Source organism: Salvelinus sp. IW2-2015, unplaced genomic scaffold (assembly GCF_002910315.2).
Source record: "Salvelinus sp. IW2-2015 unplaced genomic scaffold, ASM291031v2 Un_scaffold875, whole genome shotgun sequence".
Classification (NCBI taxonomy): Eukaryota; Metazoa; Chordata; class Actinopteri; order Salmoniformes; family Salmonidae; genus Salvelinus; species Salvelinus sp. IW2-2015.
Window position 1 is genome coordinate 310,520 of NW_019942635.1, and position 20,168 is coordinate 330,687.

The 20,168-nt window shown below is 42.2% G+C and overlaps 1 protein-coding gene across 1 annotated transcript; it reads left to right on the forward strand.

The window, feature by feature from the left end:
* The first annotated feature begins 7,136 nt into the window (after positions 1 to 7,136).
* LOC112069065 (uncharacterized) lies at positions 7,137 to 18,626 on the forward strand. Its single transcript, XM_070438386.1, has 4 exons — positions 7,137 to 7,379; positions 7,690 to 8,028; positions 8,371 to 8,625; positions 18,481 to 18,626. The coding sequence occupies exons 1-4, from the start codon at positions 7,331 to 7,333 to the stop codon at positions 18,624 to 18,626; spliced, it is 789 nt and encodes a 262-aa protein (XP_070294487.1). The 5' UTR covers positions 7,137 to 7,330.
* Positions 18,627 to 20,168: the final 1,542 nt, after the last annotated feature.

Here is a 20,168-nt window from a genome sequence, read left to right on the forward strand (position 1 = left end):
CAGAGAGAAACAAAATAGAGAAATAATGGAAAAGTACAGTATCGAGTACCACTTCCTCCCGATTCGGCCCATACCCGGYACGACATCTGGACCTTTTCCTCACCAACACTCTTGACTGTCTGTCATGATCGTTTGAAGCATACTCGGACCAACGTGCAGCGTGATCTGGGTTCCACATCTTTATTTAGTGAAAGGCACAAAACAATAAAGCAARAACGAAACAAACAACGAACCGTGACTACAGAGGTGCTACATGCACTAACTCAAAACAATATCCCATAAAACACAGGTGGAAAAAATGCTACTTAAATATGATCCCCAATTAGAGACAACAATAGCCAGCTGCCTCTAATTGGGAATCATACCAAACACCAACATAGAAAAACTAAACTAGAACCCCACAAAGAAAATAATAACTAGAATACCCCCCAGTCAYGCCCTGACCTACTATACCATAGAAAAACAAAGGCTCTCTATGGTCAGGGCGTGACACTGTCCTCCCTCAAGCATATTAGCCGATCGTGCCACCTCAAAGCTAGCTAATGAATCTACGCAAGCGGGACACTTAATGCTGAGGAGTATGTTTGAAACATCCCCATGTACTACACTGGCACCACACTGCCACATCTCTGTCCTCTTACCTATAGGCCGTTTCATCGTTGTCGGTGATCAGGCCTACCGCTGTCGTGTCATCGTCAAACTTAATGATGGTGTTGGAGTCGGCCACGTGGGCTGCCACGTGGGCGGCCACGTGGGGCCACTGTGTTGAGGGTCAACGTGGCGGATTTGTTGTTGCCTATCCTCACCATCTGGGTCAGCCCGTCAGGAAGTTCAGGATCCAGTTGCAGAGGGAGGTGTTCAGTGCAAGSGTCCTTAGCTTAGTGATGAGCTTGGAGAAAACTATGGTGTTGAACGCTGAGCTGTAGTCAATGAAAAACATTCTCACGTAGGTGGTTCTTTATGCCCAAGTGGGAAAGGGCAGTGTGGAGTGCAATAGATATTGTGTCATCTGTGGATCTGTTGTGGTGGTATGTGAAYTGAAGTGTGTACTGTACAGGGTGTCTGGGATGATGGTGTTGATGTGACCCATGACCAGTGTTATGGCTCGATAATGATTTASACAGGTTACCWTGGCGTTCTTGGGCACAGGGACTGTGGTGGTCTGCTTGAAACATGTAGGTATTAAAGACTGGGTCAGGGAGAGGTTGAACATGTCAGTGAAGACACTAGSGAGCTGGGCAGCACATGCTCTGAGTATGCGCCCTGGTAGTCCATCTGGCCCTGAATGTTAACCTGTTTCAAAGGTCTTACTCACATTGCTACGGAACAGCTGGTGCTTTTTTGCATGGTTCAGTGTTGCTTGCCACGAAGCAGAGTATGTGAACGGAGTTGAGCAGTCAAAAATCTTGCTCATTGCTCCGCTAATAACTGCTCCACGTTCAACAAAAATAAATAAAACTCTGCTCCAAATTCGGGCCATTCAATAAAATCCCAATTTATCCAACATCYATCTACTGTATCTACTGTATTGTTGTGACTACATGGACCTACCATTTGGTTTTTAAGTATTGAAACCAAACCATATCATTTGAATGAAAAGTATTTTCATAAATAACATGAAAGGTGACTGTAAGAAGCACTCATCATTTCAAATAATCTACATCATGTGCGAGTTCCAAATATCATTACTGAGCCGGACAAACTTCTCTTCGATGAGAGCCCAAGCACCTCCCCAGTGTTTCTCCAGATCAAGTAGGCAGACATTTGTGCATCTCCAGTCAGAACAGTTAAATAAAGCAAAAAATAAATAAAAAATGAATGCATTCCGATTCTTGTATAGATTGTAATGGACACATATAATGTGTGTAAAATAATTTTTTCAAGGTTGTACTGATAATGATGAGCTAATGCTAAGCTAATTGTCAGCTATGTGTCACACCATGCTTGTTGACATCTGACATTCTGGTTGTCACGCGAATGTCTGTCAGACCAAAGATGTTATAACAAAACAAAGTGAAGGGATCGTTCACTTGTCTTTTGAGTAAACTTCCGGAAGTGAGTGATGGTAGACAACACAGCCCCTTCAACATGCAGTCTGCAAACACTCTCTCTCTCTCTCTCTCTGTCCTCAGCCAAAGGTCCAATATCACATCATCAACTTGTATCGATCACATTTTTACTAACATGGCTGAACATTGTTCTAAACCTGTATCAGTGGCACTAGGTTGTAGTCATGATAACTTGGTTGCACTCACTAGGAAAACTACAAAACTACAATACTACAAAGGCCCTAAGGTAAAATACACTGTGAGGTCAAACGGTGCCCCATGGATTGATGATGAGCTAAGAAATGCAATGATTCAACATTATGATGCCAAAAAAGCAGCAGATAAATCTGTTACTCTGTTTGATGAGCAAAGCTATTGTAAATTAAGAAATCTTGTGAGAAGGGATTCTATCAGCACAAAATTGATGAAGTAAAGGGTGATGGGAAAAAACTGTGGAGAACGTTGAATGCTATTATGGGTAGGAATTCAAACATCTACCTCTTTTGTTGAATAAGAGGGTATATTTATTACAAAACCACATGACATCGCAAACTACTTTAATGAATATTTTACAGTTCTCATGTAATGGTCTGATATCGGGTTTCTAGCATGCATACAAAGAAGGGCATTCTACGAGTACAAATGACAGATGATTGGTTAAAGAGTATGGATGACAGGAAGTTTCTGTAGCAAGGAAAGATATAAAAAAGATCAAAATCACTCAAAACATGTCTGCCAGATAGGCTCTTCATTGCTCTAGCCGTATGAATATTATCCAAATGCATCAGAATCTCATGGCTTCACATTGAAAATAAATGACTATCCAGTCTTCTGACTTTCTTCAAGAATGTTATATTTAAAAGAAAAACACAGTATTCTTCAGGCCATTTAGTACATACTAGCAACACGCATAACCACCAAACCAGACAAGTAAATTCAGGGCATCTATGAACCCAAGCCAAKGAAAAATCRCCTTAAATCTACAGTTTTATATAGAGCCATAGCTGAATGGAACTCGTACCAATACACATTTCTCAGGCAAAAAGTAAATCCACCTTAAAAAAAAGATATATACGGTCTATCGCATTAGAAGTTTTTTTTTTCTTCTTGAAAGTGGATTTATAAATGCATTTAAAAATGCATTTGATTGATTGATTTTATTTTCCCCTATCTATTAAAATGACCAATTACAAAACAAATGTAATAAGGTGCAGCAGAACAAAGTAGCCTTGATACTGCCAGCTCAACCATCAATATCTCCATTATGCAGAGATCATATGTACTACTTCTTAGACCTAGTAACCATTTCCTTAAACGTCTGGAAATACTGTCAAATTGAAACAAATTGTGTAACATAGGTGAATACAATATGCTGAGACACAGCACATGTGCATTCATGTAGATTTACAAGTGCCTATAGAAGGTCTACATCCCCTTGGATTTCTGYACATTTTATTGTGTTAGAAAGTGGGATTAAAATGGATTTCATTGTAATTTTTGGTCAATGATCTAAACAAAATACTCAAAGTGGAAGAACATAAAAAAGAACATAAAAAAAAGTTTCATCCACTCCGATATATAAAGCATGAAACTCCTATGTCCTGAAAAACTCCTATGTCCTGAAAAGCCTATGTCCTGAAGCTCAGTTCAAAAGAACTACTGCATCTTTGATGTGTCTGGGTGGTTTAATGCATCATTCACAGCATAATTATTAACCTGACCATTCTTAAAGACATATTCAATGTCTGATTTGTTATTGTTACCCAGGTACCAATCACTGCCTGTCTTTATGAGGCTTTCGAAAAAGTCCCTGGTCTTTGTAGTTGAATCTGTGCTTGAAATGCAATACTTGACTGTATGGGGGACAGAGGAAGGGGAAGTCATTTACAAATCATGTCAACACCTAATATGTCAGTCCATTTAACTTAATATGTGATTTGTTAAGCCACATTTTACTTCTGAACTAATTTAGGCTTGCCTAAACAAAGGGGGTGAATACTTATGCCTTGACTATTTTAGTTATGACATTTTTATTAATTAAAAGAAATGGTAAAATGTTCTTTTCACTTTGACATTATGGAGTATTTTGTGTAGATCAATTAATATTTTTCAATCCCACTATATAACACAACACTGTATGTATAAGGGGCTTAAAAGCCATGGACTCATTGAATGCAAACAGCCAGTAGGGGTTTAAGAATAATTTATACCTTCAGTTTAGGTTGCTATACTTATRTTCTCAAAAAGGAAGTGGTCAGCATGCTATATGTGCTTCTGTGTTACCACCTTCTGTAGATGAGTGCTGTTGTTGTGCTCTGTGGGTGTTGTTGCCTGGTAACGGTGGCCTGATTTCAGTCAGGGGGTCCTCATCAGCTGTAAACAGGGCCGCACCATACCAAACCATACCATACCAAACCAACCATACCGTACTAAACCATACCATATCAAACCATACCATGCACATTTGTGGCCTGCTGGAGGTCATTTTGCAGGGCTCTGGCAGTGCTCCTCCTTGCACAAAGGCGGAGGTAGCGGTCCTGCTGCTGGGTTGTTGCCCTCCTACGGCCTCCTCCACGTCTCCTGATGTACTGGCCTGTCTCCTGGTAGCGCCTCCATGCTCTGGACACTACGCTGACAGACACAGCAAACCTTCTTGCCACAGCTCGCATTGATGTGCCATCCTGGATGAGCTGCACTACCTGAGCCACTTGTGTGGGTTGTAGACTCCGTCTCATGCTACCACTAGAGTGAAAGCACCGCCAGCATTAAAAAATGACCAAAACATCAGCCAGGAAGCATAGGAACTGAGAAGTGGTMTGTGGTCACCACCTGCAGAACCACTCCTTTATTGGGGGTGTCTTGCTAATTGTCTATAATTTCCACCTTGTGTCTATTCCATTTGCACAACAGCATGTGAAATGTATTGTCAATCAGTGTTGCTTCCTAAGTGGACAGTTTGATTTCACAGAAGTGTGATTGACTTGGAGTTRCATTGTGTTGTTTAAGTGTTCCCTTTATTTTTTTGAGCAGTGTACATAGTATTAAAGATTTGTTGCTTCATTTGTTACTGTTTGTATCTAGCATTCCCATATTTCTGTACATATTTTTATGAAATATACATGAACAACCCAACAACTAAACAGTGTGCATTTGCCGAACTGAGTCCTTCTGTTATTGATTTAACATGTTTTTRTAATGTCTGCTTCCAACTCACACTCTCAAACACGTAGATCCCCTGAACGCAGCTCACTCTCCAAATCCCAATCACCTGAATTTTGATCACCTGTTCACACACCTGTATGTCATTTACACACACTATGTAGTTCAGTTCTTGCACCCCATCACTATGAGGTATTGTTTGTTTTGTGACACACGTCTTTCAGAGTGCTGGTTTTCCCAGTGATTTACTTCTCCCGTGTATGATAGTTTTTGCCTGCCTCACTAACGAAGCCTTTTTGCCTTTTTTTGCCTCGGATTTCCTGTTATATACCTATTGCCTGATCTCCCAGACTACGTTACTAGCCTTTTCCCTGCCTGTACTGTCGCCCTTTGGGACCCCCTGTGTATGACCTTCTGCCTGCCCCTGGACCCAGCTACCTGCCTCCTCCTGTGGGCCTTTACAATAAACACCTGCTGCGCCCTGCACTTGAAACCAGCTCTCTGTCTCCCCTAGTGTTCATAACAAAAGGGAACATATAAGCAGACAATGGAAGCTCTTACAATATTCCATGATGACATTTCTCTAAAACAGGCTATAGGCTACATGTGCACCACCAAGTCAGAACAGTAGGCTAAATGATGAGGGGGAAAGGGACCAAATTAACAGCTCACTACACAACATACACTCAGTATTAYTTTCTTAGCTACGGTATACATATCTCCCTGGCATATTACATAATTCATGCAGAAGCATATAATACATTTTTGGACTCATCTTGTTGTGCTGTGGTCACTTGAACAGGAAGGTGGCGCAGCGGTCCTTTGTGGGAAAATTTTGTCATCAAAGTCTGTCATTCTCTGGATTTATGGGCTCCGACTGGGAAAATATGTTTTGGGAACTCGGGCCTCTTTCCAGAGCTCCGACCTGAAGATCACTGACGTCACGATTTCTGAGTTCCCAGTTTTCCTGAACTCACTGAGTCTGAGATTTCCCAATTCTGAGATTCCAGTTGTTTTGAACAAGGCAGAAGTCATGCTGGATTGACAGCATGGCCAATGTTGAATGTTAATCCATTTAAGATAGGAAAAGAGACCCTTAAACCCAGACTTGGACCACACACCCACTCCACTGAATAGCTAGCTAGTGATTGCTTTAGAACGYTTGCAGTTAGCCACTGATTCCTTCCAAACCACTCATTGTTGAATTTGCTATGAGCGCCGATACATTTTATCTATAATTTCTCTTCATAATTTCTCTTCATATGACAAGTTTTTAAAAGGGTTTGCCAGTAGATTGTCCACTTGATTCATGATGATGATTGCTAGCTAAGATTTTGAAAGTTTGATGTTGACATGATCAGTCCAATCAATGCTACGGTAGATATAACGTGATTTGATGTTATTTCACCTGTGGCCAATAACCTTGAGCCTTCTTGGAAGGGCACTTCTAATGTAACTCTATGGCAGCACTCAAGGAAGGGTCTTGAATTTTCGATTTTGCGGTGATCTAGCTTCCCCATGAGTGACAGAACACTGAGCCAATCAAGGSGCAACTAGAGAACTTCACCAACCCCTGCGCTCCATATTTTCCACCACAGAAAGCCCTGAGCTAGGCTGAAACACCTGCATTTTGGAGCTGCCTTACTCAAGAAAGCTAAAAAAATAAAATGTTTGTATGCGACTTTATTAAGTCAATTACATTGTTTGCAAACTGATATGTAACACGTATTAATACCAAAATAACATGCAAAACAGGCAACAACAAAAAAAGCTAGATAAACAGGTGGACTCAAAACAGGTGTCCCACCTGCTCTGAATTATGGGTCACCACTGGCTGTTCATATAATGAAGAAGTGAGACTTTGATGAGGCTCTTCCTCTTTCCTCTGAGTCAGAACCTATGAATAGGGTMAAAATTACACCTCTTCTTTTGCTTGTCACACAATGGGTGAATTATTCTGAGTGGCAGGAACAGCTCTCTCTCATACTATCCTTGCATTGGTTTTTGTTTATGCCGTAAAACATTGCCAGATTATGGAAATTCAGCTCTGAATAGAAAATAGAGGACTTTGTTGAAGTACCAAAGTTAATTTGATAAACTGAGACCCTGCGTTGTGAAGAGACATGGAGGCTGTTTTAGGACTGTTGGTGATCTCAGCAGGAGTGTCTCATGGTAAGAAACATCTTTATAGGTGTTGGTTTTCCTCTTCCTTTATGCAGAATATAATATCAGGAGTCTTGTATATCATGAAGCAGAAATGATGGATGATGATAGACAATATTCAGAACACTGTGGAAGACAGTTGTCTCTTCACCTATTGTCCCATAATAATGATCACTGACTTAATGATCCCTATCACGTTGATGCTGTTGGTTTGGTTATACTGTTAGCCGCTTGTATCCTCGTCTGTAAAATGATACATGACTTGACATGGGTTAGAACAGTGATAGTCACTACAGTGTCTTTTCTTCTTGATCTTCAGGCTTGGAGACTTCCTGTGATGCTAGAGAAGATGGATCTCAGTGTTATGGAGCTCTGGGAGGAACTGTSTATCTCCAGCTGGTGACTGATGCCATGAGATATGATGAACTCTCATTTTGGAAAGGCTCAACTGGTGCTAAAACAGAGATACTCAAAAGGAAGAAGGACAAAGTGGTAATAAAAGACACCCCCATTAAAGACAGAGTACACTTCTTTATAAACAATGGGACATTTAGGTTAAATAACACAAGAAGGAATGATTCTGGTGAATACCTGCTAGAAACATTTAATTCATCAGGGGTAGCACTAGGGACCAGGGGACTACAACTGTTCATCGAAGGTAAATAAATAACTTGCCAAATAATTATTACAAATGGTAACTTTGACAAGCTATTGCTCTGGCTAAACTACAAATATGTGACTACCTAATAATACAAATAATGAGAAATGCATGGAGTCATTTTTATTGTCATAGTCTACTGTAGTTGGTACATAGAGTCATAACCACATCCATCAACATTAAATAATCTGTTGGTTATTTGAAATGCAGTCATTGTGTGTCATGAATCTGCTGCTCCTGTTGACTACAGTAGTTTCTGTGGCTTTCAAGAAGAATGGCTGGTGTTGTGTTCTAATGTGTTTTGCCCTCTTACTACAGTTACATATCCTTCTTCCCCCACAGCTCCAGTGTCCTGTCCTCAGCTGTCCTCTGAGTGTCTGTCCCATGGAGAGATGAGGGTGTCCTGCTCCTCTGAGGGGGATGGTCCCCAGTACAGCTGGACTCTGGATGGACAGACGCTGAGAGACACTAAGGCCTCTTCTGATAACGAGACAAACACCATCACTCTGAAGAAAGGCCTGTCAGGAAATCTCACCTGTACCATCAGAAACTACATCAGCAGTGATTCTATCAGCAAGATAATCTCACCTTGTCCAGGTAAGCTACTGTACTCTCACATTGTCAACCCTGTACTCTCTGTGTCACTTTGTTTAGTTTAGCAGACACATCATGCAAAATAATACATGATTATATTGATATTAATGATGATGATGATTGACTTCATCGTCATTGTCATCATGACCTTTAGGGTCGTTCTACGAAATTAGTCCCTTTTGCAACCCTTTGATATTTTCTTTAATATAGACAACATGGAAACTTCAATAAATCAGATTTTTGACAATTTTTCAAACACATAGCTTGTCAAAATTAGCTGAATACTTAATTTATGTGTCATTCTGTCTCCCTTCTGTTCCCTAGAACCAGGAGTCAGTGTGTTTGTTTATTTCCAACTTGTTGAAGTATTCATTCTGCTGGCAATCTGTCTGGGATCATACTGTTTCTACAAGAAGGAAACCTATCATCATGAAGAAGGTTAGTAATGCACCATTGTACCTTTATTGAAGGTATTTTGTTTAATAGGTTTCTCATTTTATTCTGCTTAATTCTCTCTCTCTCTCTCTCGATGATGTTGAGTAAGCAGAGTGTATGCAGTCTCAGGTGGATCATGGTGGGACTCAGATGAGGGTGTTAATGTCCTGAGAGGTGCTATGGAGACCAACTAGGTAGTGAGATTACCTGATGATGATTTAATATTGCTTACCATTGAAAATATTTGATTTTGCTCTTTTAAGGTTTAATTAAGCTTTTATTATCATTTAGAATTTTAAATGAGCTTATAGTACAGTGTACTGCATTGCGGTGTTTTGTTTTATGTTGCTTGTGACATACAGTAACCTAAATGTATAATATTGGGAAGACTTGTTAAATGGTGAAAGGTAACAAAACACTTTCCTTCTTAACTTTATTATGCTTTAATATAGCGTATTTGTGTGATTTTGAATTCATAGAAATACAAGCAAGCAACTTTTAAAACATCCTGGAACTCATTTTCCATTAACTACTACTTTAAAAAAATCCTGGACATTATTTTTCAGAATCTACCATTTTTGAAACATTCTGGACCTCATTTCTCATTATCTACTACTTTTAAAACATTCTGGACCTCATTTTAATAACTTGCCAAATAATTATTACAAATGGTAACTTTGACAAGCTCTACATATTGCTCTGGCTGAACTACAAATATGTGACTACTTAATAATCAAAATAATGAGAAATGCATTTTATGTGTAACCATGGAGTCATTTTTATTTTCATATGTTACTGTAGTTGGTACATAGATTTATAGCCAAATCCATCAACATTAAATCATCTGTTGGTTATTTGAAAAACAGTCATTGTGTGTAATTTTCTTTATCTACTACTTTTTGTTTGAAGCACAAAAAACTAAGTGACAATGTGCAGGTTTTCTGACTCTTCTATGGGTCCACTGAAAGAAATGTTATCACACAGACTGTAGCACTTCCCTTCATGAAGAGCCAATGCTGAGKTGTAGTCAGAATAACMTCTCAACATCATAGACCACATCTCAAGTCACCAGWTCTGTCTCCTACTTCCTAGAATGATGAGCTATGAGTTAGTCACCTGGAATGCATTTCAATTAACAGGAGTCCCTTGTTAAAAGTTAATTTGTGGATTCTTTACCCTTCTTAATGCGTTTGAGCCAATCAGTTGTGATGTGACAAGGTAGGGGTGATATACAGAAGATAGCCCTATTTGGTAAAAGACCAAGTCCATATTATGGCAAGAACAGCTCAAATAAGCAAGGAGAAACGACAGTCCATCATTACTTTTAGACATAAAGGTCAGTCAATGCGGTAAATTTCAAGAACTTTGAAAGTGTAGTTGCAAAAATCATCAAGCTCTATGATGAAACAAGTTCTCATGAGGACCACCACAGGAAGAAAGGAAGACCCAGAGTTACCTCTGCTGCAGAGGATACGTTCATTAGAGTTACCAGTCTCAGAAATTGCATCCCAAATAACTGCTTCACAGAGTTCAAGTAGCAGAAACATCTCAACATCAACTGTTCAGAGGAGACTGCGTGAATCAGGCCTTCATGGTCGAATTGCTGCAAAGACACCATTATAAAAGTACACCAATAAGAAGAAGAGACTTGCTTTGTCCAAGAAACACGAGCAATGGACATTAGAGCAGTGGAAATCTGTCCTTTGGTCTGATGAGTMCAAATTTTTGATTTTTGGTTCCAACCGCCGTGTCTTTGTGAGATGCAAAGTAGGTGAACGGATGATCTCCGCACATGTTGTTCCCACCGTGAAGGTTGGAGGAGGAGGTGTGATGGTGCTTTGTTGGTGACACAGTCTGTGATTTATGTTCAATTCAAGGCACACTTAACCAGCATGGCTTCCACAGCATTCTGCAGCAATACGCCATCCCATCTCGTTTGTGCTTAGTGGGATCATTTGATTTTCAACAGGACAATGATCCAACACAACTTCAGGCTGTGTAAGGGCTATTTGACCAAGAAGGAGAGTGATGGGGTGCTGCATCAGATGACCTGGCCTCCACAATCACTCGACCTCAACCCATTTGAGATGTTTTGGGATGAGTTGGACCGCAGAGTGAAGGAAAAGCAACCAACACGTTCTAAGCATATGTTGGAATTCCTTCAAGACTGTTGGAAAAGCATTCCAGGTGAAGCTGGTTGAGAGGATGCCAARAGTGTGCAACGCTGTCATCAAGGCAAAGTGTAGCTACTATGAAGAATCTATATATTTTGATTTGTTTAACAATTTTTTTGTTACTACATTATTCCATATGAGTTATTTCATAGTTTTGATGTCTTCACTATTATTCTACAATGTAGAAAACAGTAAAGATTAAGAAAAACCCTTGAATGAGTGGGTGTGTCCAAACTTTTGACTGGCACTGTATGTAGAGTTCAAAAGGTACTTGCACTCAAAACCATGAAAAGGAATAACCCAAGGAGATGCAAAAATAATGCACTTAATTTAATCAATGCTCAAAAGAATACAAAAAGGTGCTAGAAAACAAAAACGGATTAGACGTTTTGACCTCATGCCTCCATCAGTGCTGTACAAATAAATTATGAAGACAGGTTATGTGCGTAACAGGCACAACAGGTGCAAGCAGATAGTTGATTAGATACTGGCGAATAGGGAGTCAGTGCATATTGGCAAGGAATATGTAGAAGAATATAAAAAAATGGACAATCAAATGTCATATAATTGGAAAGAGACAACAGTCTGGTCTACATAACAATATCAGAAGCAATAGACATGAAATAATAAAGTAAGCTAAAGAACTGAGAGTGCGGGGGGAGGGTCATTGGCTCGAAGGGGAGTCCCTCGAGACAAGGCTATTCTAGTGTTAATTACTGTTAAACATTTGAAAGGAGTATATAGTACAGTATATTGAAGTGTTTTCTTTTGTGTTGCTTGTGATATACAGTAACAGAAATGAGTTTGGGATGGCTTTAATCAGGGAAACTGTAACATAGACACTTCCCTTCTTACTGTAACTTCATCATGTATTTGTGAATGCATATAAAATAATAAAAGCAAGTAGCTTTTTGAAACATTCTGGACCTAACTTCTCATTATCTACTACTTTCGAAACATTCTGGACCTCATTTCTCATTTCTTAAGCCCTTTGGTCTTTCATTGTATTCATTCATTGATTTCTAATACATATTTCTATGGTATTGTCTTTTGTTTCAAATGTTTTTGGCAGACAGGAATTAGCAATGGCATTATTACATTTTCTCAGGATATGAAAACAAATTGCATTTGAATACTTTTTCTCAAGTACAACAAACAGCCTGAACCTGTAACACTTTGTTAAAATGAAGTTCTCCCTCACACAGCAAATCAAATTGTATTYATCACATTCTTCGTAAATAACAGGTRTACACTAACAGTGAAATGYTTACTTACAGGCCCTTCCCGACAGTGCAGAAAGAAAGAAAATAGAGAAATAATAGAAAAGTAAAAAAAGTTATAAAAACACAATAATAGATACAATGAGTAACGGAAACCATGGCTACAGTAAATACACGAGGTACAATACCGAGTCAATGTGAGGGGTACGAGTAATAACATGGCTAATAACACAGTACAAGTACCGAGTCAATGTGTAGGGTACGAGGTAATAACATGGCTATATACACGAGGTACAAGTACCGAGTCAATGTGCAGGGACGAGGTAATAACATGGCTATATACACGAGGTACAAGTACCAGTCAATGTGCAGGGGTACGAGGTAATAACATGGCTATATACACGAGGTACCAAGTACCGAGTCAATGTGCAGGGGTACGAGGTAATAACATGGCTATATACACGAGGTACAAGTACGAGGTCAATGTGAGGGGTCCGAGGTAATAACATGCTATATAACACGAGGTACAGTACCGAGTCAAAATGTTGCAAGGCGGCTACTGATGGTAATATATACCTCCTATAGCTCTTAGCGGATAGTGACTTGGTACTGTACTCCATGTACAAGCACAATCGTCATTAGGCCATCACAGTCCCCCTGCCATCATGACTCTCAATAGTGCTAGGGGGACCCCGGTGAGGCGATATAATAGCCATGGTGTAATAACTTAATCGCTGCTAATACCCCATTGACACGCAATTAAAGTTTACAAGTTACACGAGTCAATTGAATAGCCTCCGTTGGTAAGGTAACGTGAGGCGCATATATAAAACATGGTCTACTCTATCATACACGTACACCTGCACATCTAGGCTATCCAGAGTAACCTGGTTACGTTCCGCAATGGTGTAGTGAAAGTTACGATACCATTAATTCACCTGTGTCAAACTCCATGACTATATACCACAGCGTGACCCATTGACTCGTACCGAGTCAATGTTATTGGTAGCCGGCTCGATGTATATGTAACCGGTGGGTAAAGATATGGTAACCTATTGCTCATATATCCACGAGTGGTATAGAACGATGTACGAGGTCAAGTGTGCAGGTTATCTGCAGCGGTTTATTAAAAAACCATGAGCGATTAGGTGTGTGTGCATATATCACCACAGGGGACGTCACTTGCCTTTAACCTTGAATAGTGTTTCCCTTGCTCTCAAGGGCCGGCTTTTGTTGGAGGCGATGGGTAAGATGCTTCGAGGAGTGCGTTGTAGTTGATCGAGGTGTGCAGAGAGTTCCCTGATTTCGAGCCCAGTAGGGAGGAGGAGAGGACGGAAGTGCAATGTTGATTAACAGGTGGTACGAGCTAATAAGCCAATTATGACGCCGGGTACCTCTAGTAATCCGACAAGCGGGGTGTGCCGAAAGGTAACGAGCTGGTTACCACCGACCGGGTGAATGTAATCCCTGTGACGGAGAGTAAAATAGGCTAATGACTGTGCCGTATGATACCCGGGCTACCAGTTACCCCGATATTCAACTCGCTCAGAGAACCGGTATCGATGCACTGCGAACCTCAGAATAAACATGGCTCCCTTCATACCACAGGGCGGCGGGTGGTAGCCGAAATTACCGAGTCTCGTGATAGGGCGGTGACGATCATCCAATAATACACAGCCTAATATATCACAGGGCGGTACCAGTACCGAGTCAATGTGTAGGGGTACGAGGTAATAACATGGCTATATACACGGGCTACCAGTACCGAGTCAATGTTCAGGTGTACGCGGTAATAACATGGCTATATATGTAACAGTATTGCTTMCGTCCCTCTCCTCGCCCTACCTGGGCTCGAATCAGGAACCCTCTGCACACATCGACAACAGTCACCCTCGAAGCACCATTACCCATCGCTCCACAAAAGCCGCGGCCCTTGCAGAGCAAGGGAAACAGCTATTTCAAGGTCTCAAAGCAAGTGACATCACCGATTGAAACGCTATTAGCGCGCACCCCGCTAACAAGATAGCCATTTCACACCGGTTACACTCACCCCGATTTTGACCTCCTCCTTTTCCGCAGCAACCAGTAATCCGGGTCAAAAGCATCAATGCAACAGTATAACTTCCGTCCCTCTCCTYTCCCCTACCTGGGCTCGAATCAGGGAACCTCTGCACACATTCGCACCAGCCACCCTCGAAGCATCATTACCCATCGCTCCACAAAAGCCGYGGCCCTTGCAGAGCAAGGGAAACAACTACTTCAAGGTCTCAGAGCAAGTGACGTCACCGATTGAAACACTACTGGCGCGCACCCTGCTAACTAGCTAGCCATTTCACACCKGTTACATATACACGGGCTACCAGTACCGAGTCAATGTGCAGGGGTTGAGGTAATAACATGGCTATATACACGGGGTACCAGTACTGAGTCAATGTGCAGGGGTACGAGGTAATAAGATGGGTATATACACGGGGTACCATTACTGAGTTAATGTGCAGGGGTATGAGGTAATAACATGGGCTTATACACGGGGTACCAGTACTGAGGTCAATGTGCAGGGGTACGAGGTAATAAGATGGGTATATACACGGGGTACCATTACTGAGTTAATGTGCAGGGTATGAGGTAAACATGGCTATATAACAGGGTACCAGAACTGAGTCGATGTGCAGGGGTACGAGGTAATTTGAGGTAGATATGTACATAGTGGTTTGGTTTCTCAATAGATTTCCCTCGCCTGATTCACCAACTACTTCTCTGATTAGAGTTCAGTGTGTCAAATCGGAGGGCCTATTGTCCGGGCCTCTGGCAGTCTCTATGGGGGTGCACAGGGTTCAATTCTTGGACCGACTCTCTTCTCTGTATAACATCAATGATGTCGCTCTTGCTGCTGGTGAGTCTCTGATCCACCTCTACGCAGACGACACCATTCTGTATACTTCTGGCCCTTCTTTGGACACTGTGTTAAACACCTCCAGACGAGCTTCAATGCCATACAAACTCTCCTTCCGTGGCCTCCAATGTGCTCTTAAATACAAGTAAAACTAAATGCATGCTCTTCAACCGATCGCTGCCTGCACCTGCCCGCCCGTCCACATCATTACTCTGGACGGTTTCTGACTTAGAATATGTGGACAACTACAAATACCTAGGTGCCTGGTCAGACTGTAAACTCTCCTTCCAGACTCACATCAAACATCTCCAATCCAAAGTTAAATCTAGAATTGGCTTCCTATTTCGCAACAAAGCATCCTTCACTCATGCTGCCTAACATACCCTTGTAAAACTGACCATCCTACCGATCCTCGACTTCGGCGATGTCATTTACAAATAGCCTCCAATACTCTACTCAATAAATTGGATGCAGTCTATCACAGTGCCATCCGTTTTGTCACCAAAGCCCCATATACTACCACCACTGCGACCTGTACGCTCTCGTTGGCTGGCCCTCGCTTCAACTACTCGTGCGCCAAACCACTGGCTCAGGTCATCTACAAGACCCTGCTAGGTAAAAGTCCCCCCTTATCTCAGCTCGCTGGTCACCATAGCAGCACCCACCTGTAGCACGCCGCTCCCAGCAGGTATATCTCTCTGGACACCCCCAAACCAATTTCTTCCTTTGGCCGTCTCTCCTTCAGTTCTCTGCTGCCAATAACTGGAATGAACTCAAAAATCTCTGAAACTGGAAACACTTATCTCCCTACTAGGTTTAAGCACCAGCTTCAGAGCATCTCACATATCACTGCACCTGTACATAGCCCATCTAAATTTAGCCCAAACAACTACCTCTCCCCCTACTGTATTTATTTATTTTGCTCCTTGCCACCCATTAGTTTCTAATATTTACAGTGCACATTCTCCCACCATTGCAAATCTACATTCCAGGTGTTTTACTTGCTATATTTGTATTTACTTCGCCACCATGGCCTTTTTTTGCCCTTTACTCCCTTATCTCACCTCATTTGCTCACATTTTATATACACTGCTCAAAAAATAAAGGGAACACTAAAAATAACATCTAGATCTGAATGAATGAAATATTCTTCTTTACATAGTTGAATACGCTGACAACTAAAAAATCAACAAAAAATTATTCAAATGGAAATCAAATTTATCAACCCATGGAGGTCTGGATTTAGGAGTCACACTCAAAATGAAATGGAAAACCACATACAGGCTGATCCAACTTTGAGAGTAATGTCCTTAAAACAAGTCAAAATGAGGCTCAGTAGGTGTGTGTGCCTCCACGTGCCTGTATGACCTCCCTACAACGCCTGGGCATGCTCTGATGAGTGGCGATCGGTCTCCTGAGGCATCTCCGCCAAGACCTGGACTAAGGATCCGCAAACTCCTGACAGTCTGTGGTGCAACGTTGGCGTTTGGTGGATGGAGCGAGACAGATGTCCCAGATGTTCTCAATGGATTCAGGGTCTGGGAACGGGGCGTGGCCAGTCCATAAGCAATCAGATGTCTCCTGCTGCAGGCACTGCCGACACACTCCAGCCCACTATGAGGTCTAGCATTGTCTTGATTAGGAGGACCCAGGGCCAACCGCCAGCATATGGTCTCAACAAGGGGTTCTGAGGATCTCATCCGGTACCTAAATGGCCAGTCAGCTACCTCTGGCGAGCACATGGAGGGCTGTGCGGCCCCCCACAAAGAAATGCCACCCTCACACCATACTGACCACACGCAAACCGGTCATGCTGGAGGATGTTGCAGGGCCAGACAGAAACGGTTCTCCACGCGTCTCCAGACTCTGTTCACGTCTGTCACATGTGCTTAGTGTGAACCTGCTTTTCATCTGTGAAGAGCACAGCGGCCGCCAGTTGGCCGAATTTGCCAAATCTTGGTGTTCTCTGGCAAATGCCAAACGTCCTGCACGGTGTTGGGCGAAAGCACAACTCCCACCTGTGGACGTCGAGCCCTCTACCACCCTCATGGAGGTCTGTTTCTGACCGTTTGAGCAGACATATCACATTTGTGGCCTTGCTGGAGGTCATTTTGGCTGGGCTTTCTGGCAGTGGCTCCTCCAGCTCCCAAGCCGGAGGTAGCGTCCTGCTGCTGGTTGTTGCCCTCCTACGGCCTCCTCCACGTCTCCTGATGTTACTGGCTGTCTCCTGGTAGGCATCCATGCTCTGGACACTATGCTGACAGACACAGCAAACCTTCTTGCCACAGCTCGCATTGATGTGCCATCCTGGATGAGCTGCACTATCCTGAGCCACTGTGGGGGTTGTAAGACTCCCGGTTCATGCTACCATAGAGTGAAAGCAAAAGTGGACCAAAACATCAGCCAGGAAGCATAGGAACTGAGGAAGTGGTCGCCCGTGGTCAACCACCTGCAGAACCACTCCTTTATTGGGGTGTCTTGCTAATTGCCTATAATTTCCACCGTTGTCTATTCCATTTGCACAACAGCCTGTGAAATTTATGTCAATCAGATGTTGCTTCCTAAAGTGGACAGTTCTGATTACAGAAGTGTGATTGGACTTGGAGTTACATTGTGTTGTTTAAGTGTTCCCTTTATTTTTTTGAGCGGTGTACTTATTTTTTCTACTGTATTATTGACTGTATGTTTGTTTTACTCCATGTGTAACTCTGTGTTGTTGTATGAGTCGAACTGCTTTGCTTTATCTTGGCCAGGTCGCAATTGTAAATGAGAACTTGTTCTCAACTTGCCAACCTGGTTAAATAAAGGTGGAAAAAAAAWAATACAAATAATAATAATATATAACTAGGAATAAAGTGACAGACAATAAACAGTAGCAGCAGTGTATATGATGAGTCAAAAAAGTTAGTGCCAAAAGGGTCWATGTAGATAGTCCGGGTAGCTATTTGGTTAACTATTTAACTAACTWTTTAGCAGTCTTATGGCTTGGGGGTAGAAGCTGATCAGTATCCTGTTGGTTCCAGACTTGGTTCATCGGTACCGCTTGCCATGCGGTAGCAGAGAGAACAGTATATGACTTGGGTGGCTGGAGTCTTTGACCATTTTTAGGCACTTCCTCTGACACTGCCTGGTATAGAGGTCCTGGATGGCAGGGAGCTCGGCCCCAGTGATGTATTGGGCCTACGCACTACCATCTGTAGCGCCTTCCGGTYTGATGCCAAACAGTTGCCATACCAAGCAGTGATGCAGTCAGTCAAGATGCTCTCAATGGTGCAGCTGTAGAACTTTTGAAGATCTGAGAGTCCATGTCAAATCTTTTCAACCTCTTGAGGGGGWAGAGGCGTTGTCGTGCCCTCTTCACAACYGTGTTGRTGTGTGTGGACCATGATAGATCCTTAGTGATGTGGACACAGAGTAACTTGAAGCTCTCGACCTGCTCCACTACAGCCCCGTCGATATGAATGGGGCCGTTCTCAGCCCGCCGTTTACTGTAGCCCTCCATAAAGCTATTTTGTCTTGCTGACGTTGAGGGAAAGGTTGTTGGCACTACACTGTGTTGTCAACAAACTTAATGATGGTGTTGGAGTTGTGCGCAGCCACGCGGTCGTGGGTGAACAAAGAGTACAGGAGTGGACTAAGCACGCACTCCTGAGAGGGCAAGTAGCAGCAATTTCTCAATTACAGAAACGCATATAATTGTACCTTAGAGCACCCCGAGAAAACATCCCCAAAATACAAACACTTAAATATATTTTTATAATAGTGTAATATTGTTCTCAAAGTTGTGTTTGAGGCTTTCTCCAAATCAGGTCTAACTTTGGAAGCAATCCCACAAAGCTCCGCGTCACATGGTGAGGGAATAAAATCCATGCTCACCCTTCATGTACTTGTGGGTAAAAAACAACAACAATACATTTGTGGGTCAGTAGTATGGCGCTAGCTAGCAATTCCATTGTTATTCATCAAGATGGCCAAGCTTTGTGTAGATGCAGGGTGTAGCAACACTTGATATGCACATGTGAGTATCTTTCTATGGGCACGCAAATGAACCACCTCGTAAAAAGAAGAATACATTTGTAAAAATGAGGCGGGCGAATTGGGCATCTATTYGTCAATCTGCGGGGAACATTTCATCCTTGAGAACTTCCACGGCTACCAACAATGGAAGGATAGCTTCAGAAAAACATTGCTTTTCAAATGTAGTGCTGTCCCTACCAACAACGTGGTTATAAAGTATCACAAAGCCAGCAGGACCAGCAGAGACAGAGCATTATCAGGGCTTCACCAGGTAAGTTAAAGACCTTGCTTACTACCTCTATGCTAACGCTAGATAGCTATAGAGGTACCGCATTTCCATCTAAATAACACAGATTAATGCTGAAGTAACCAAATTAACATGTCTGCCAGCTGTTGGTAGCTAACTGCTGGTGCTGTCATACTATAGATAGTAGAAGCCTATGGGAAAAGAGTAAAATAGTTTTTGTCGCGATGGAGGTRTGGTATATGGCCAATATACMATGGCTAAGGACTGTGTCCAGGCACTCCGCGTTGCGTCGTGGTTAAGAACAGCCCTTAGCCGTGGTATATTCACCATATACCACACCTCCTCGGGACTTATTGCTTAAGTATAGAGCCCTGTGGCTGGGCCCGAAACTGTGTGTGTGTGTCTGTGTGTGGACGGTGGGCTAAACCAAAATGCGACGCTTTGGCCAGGTATTCGATTGTGGATCTGGTAGAATTTCAGAGAAAGGTGCCAGATTTCTTTAGAGGGTTGGATTGTGGATTTTGCTCAATGGGAAAGTTTATTTCTGGAGCWTGCTGCAT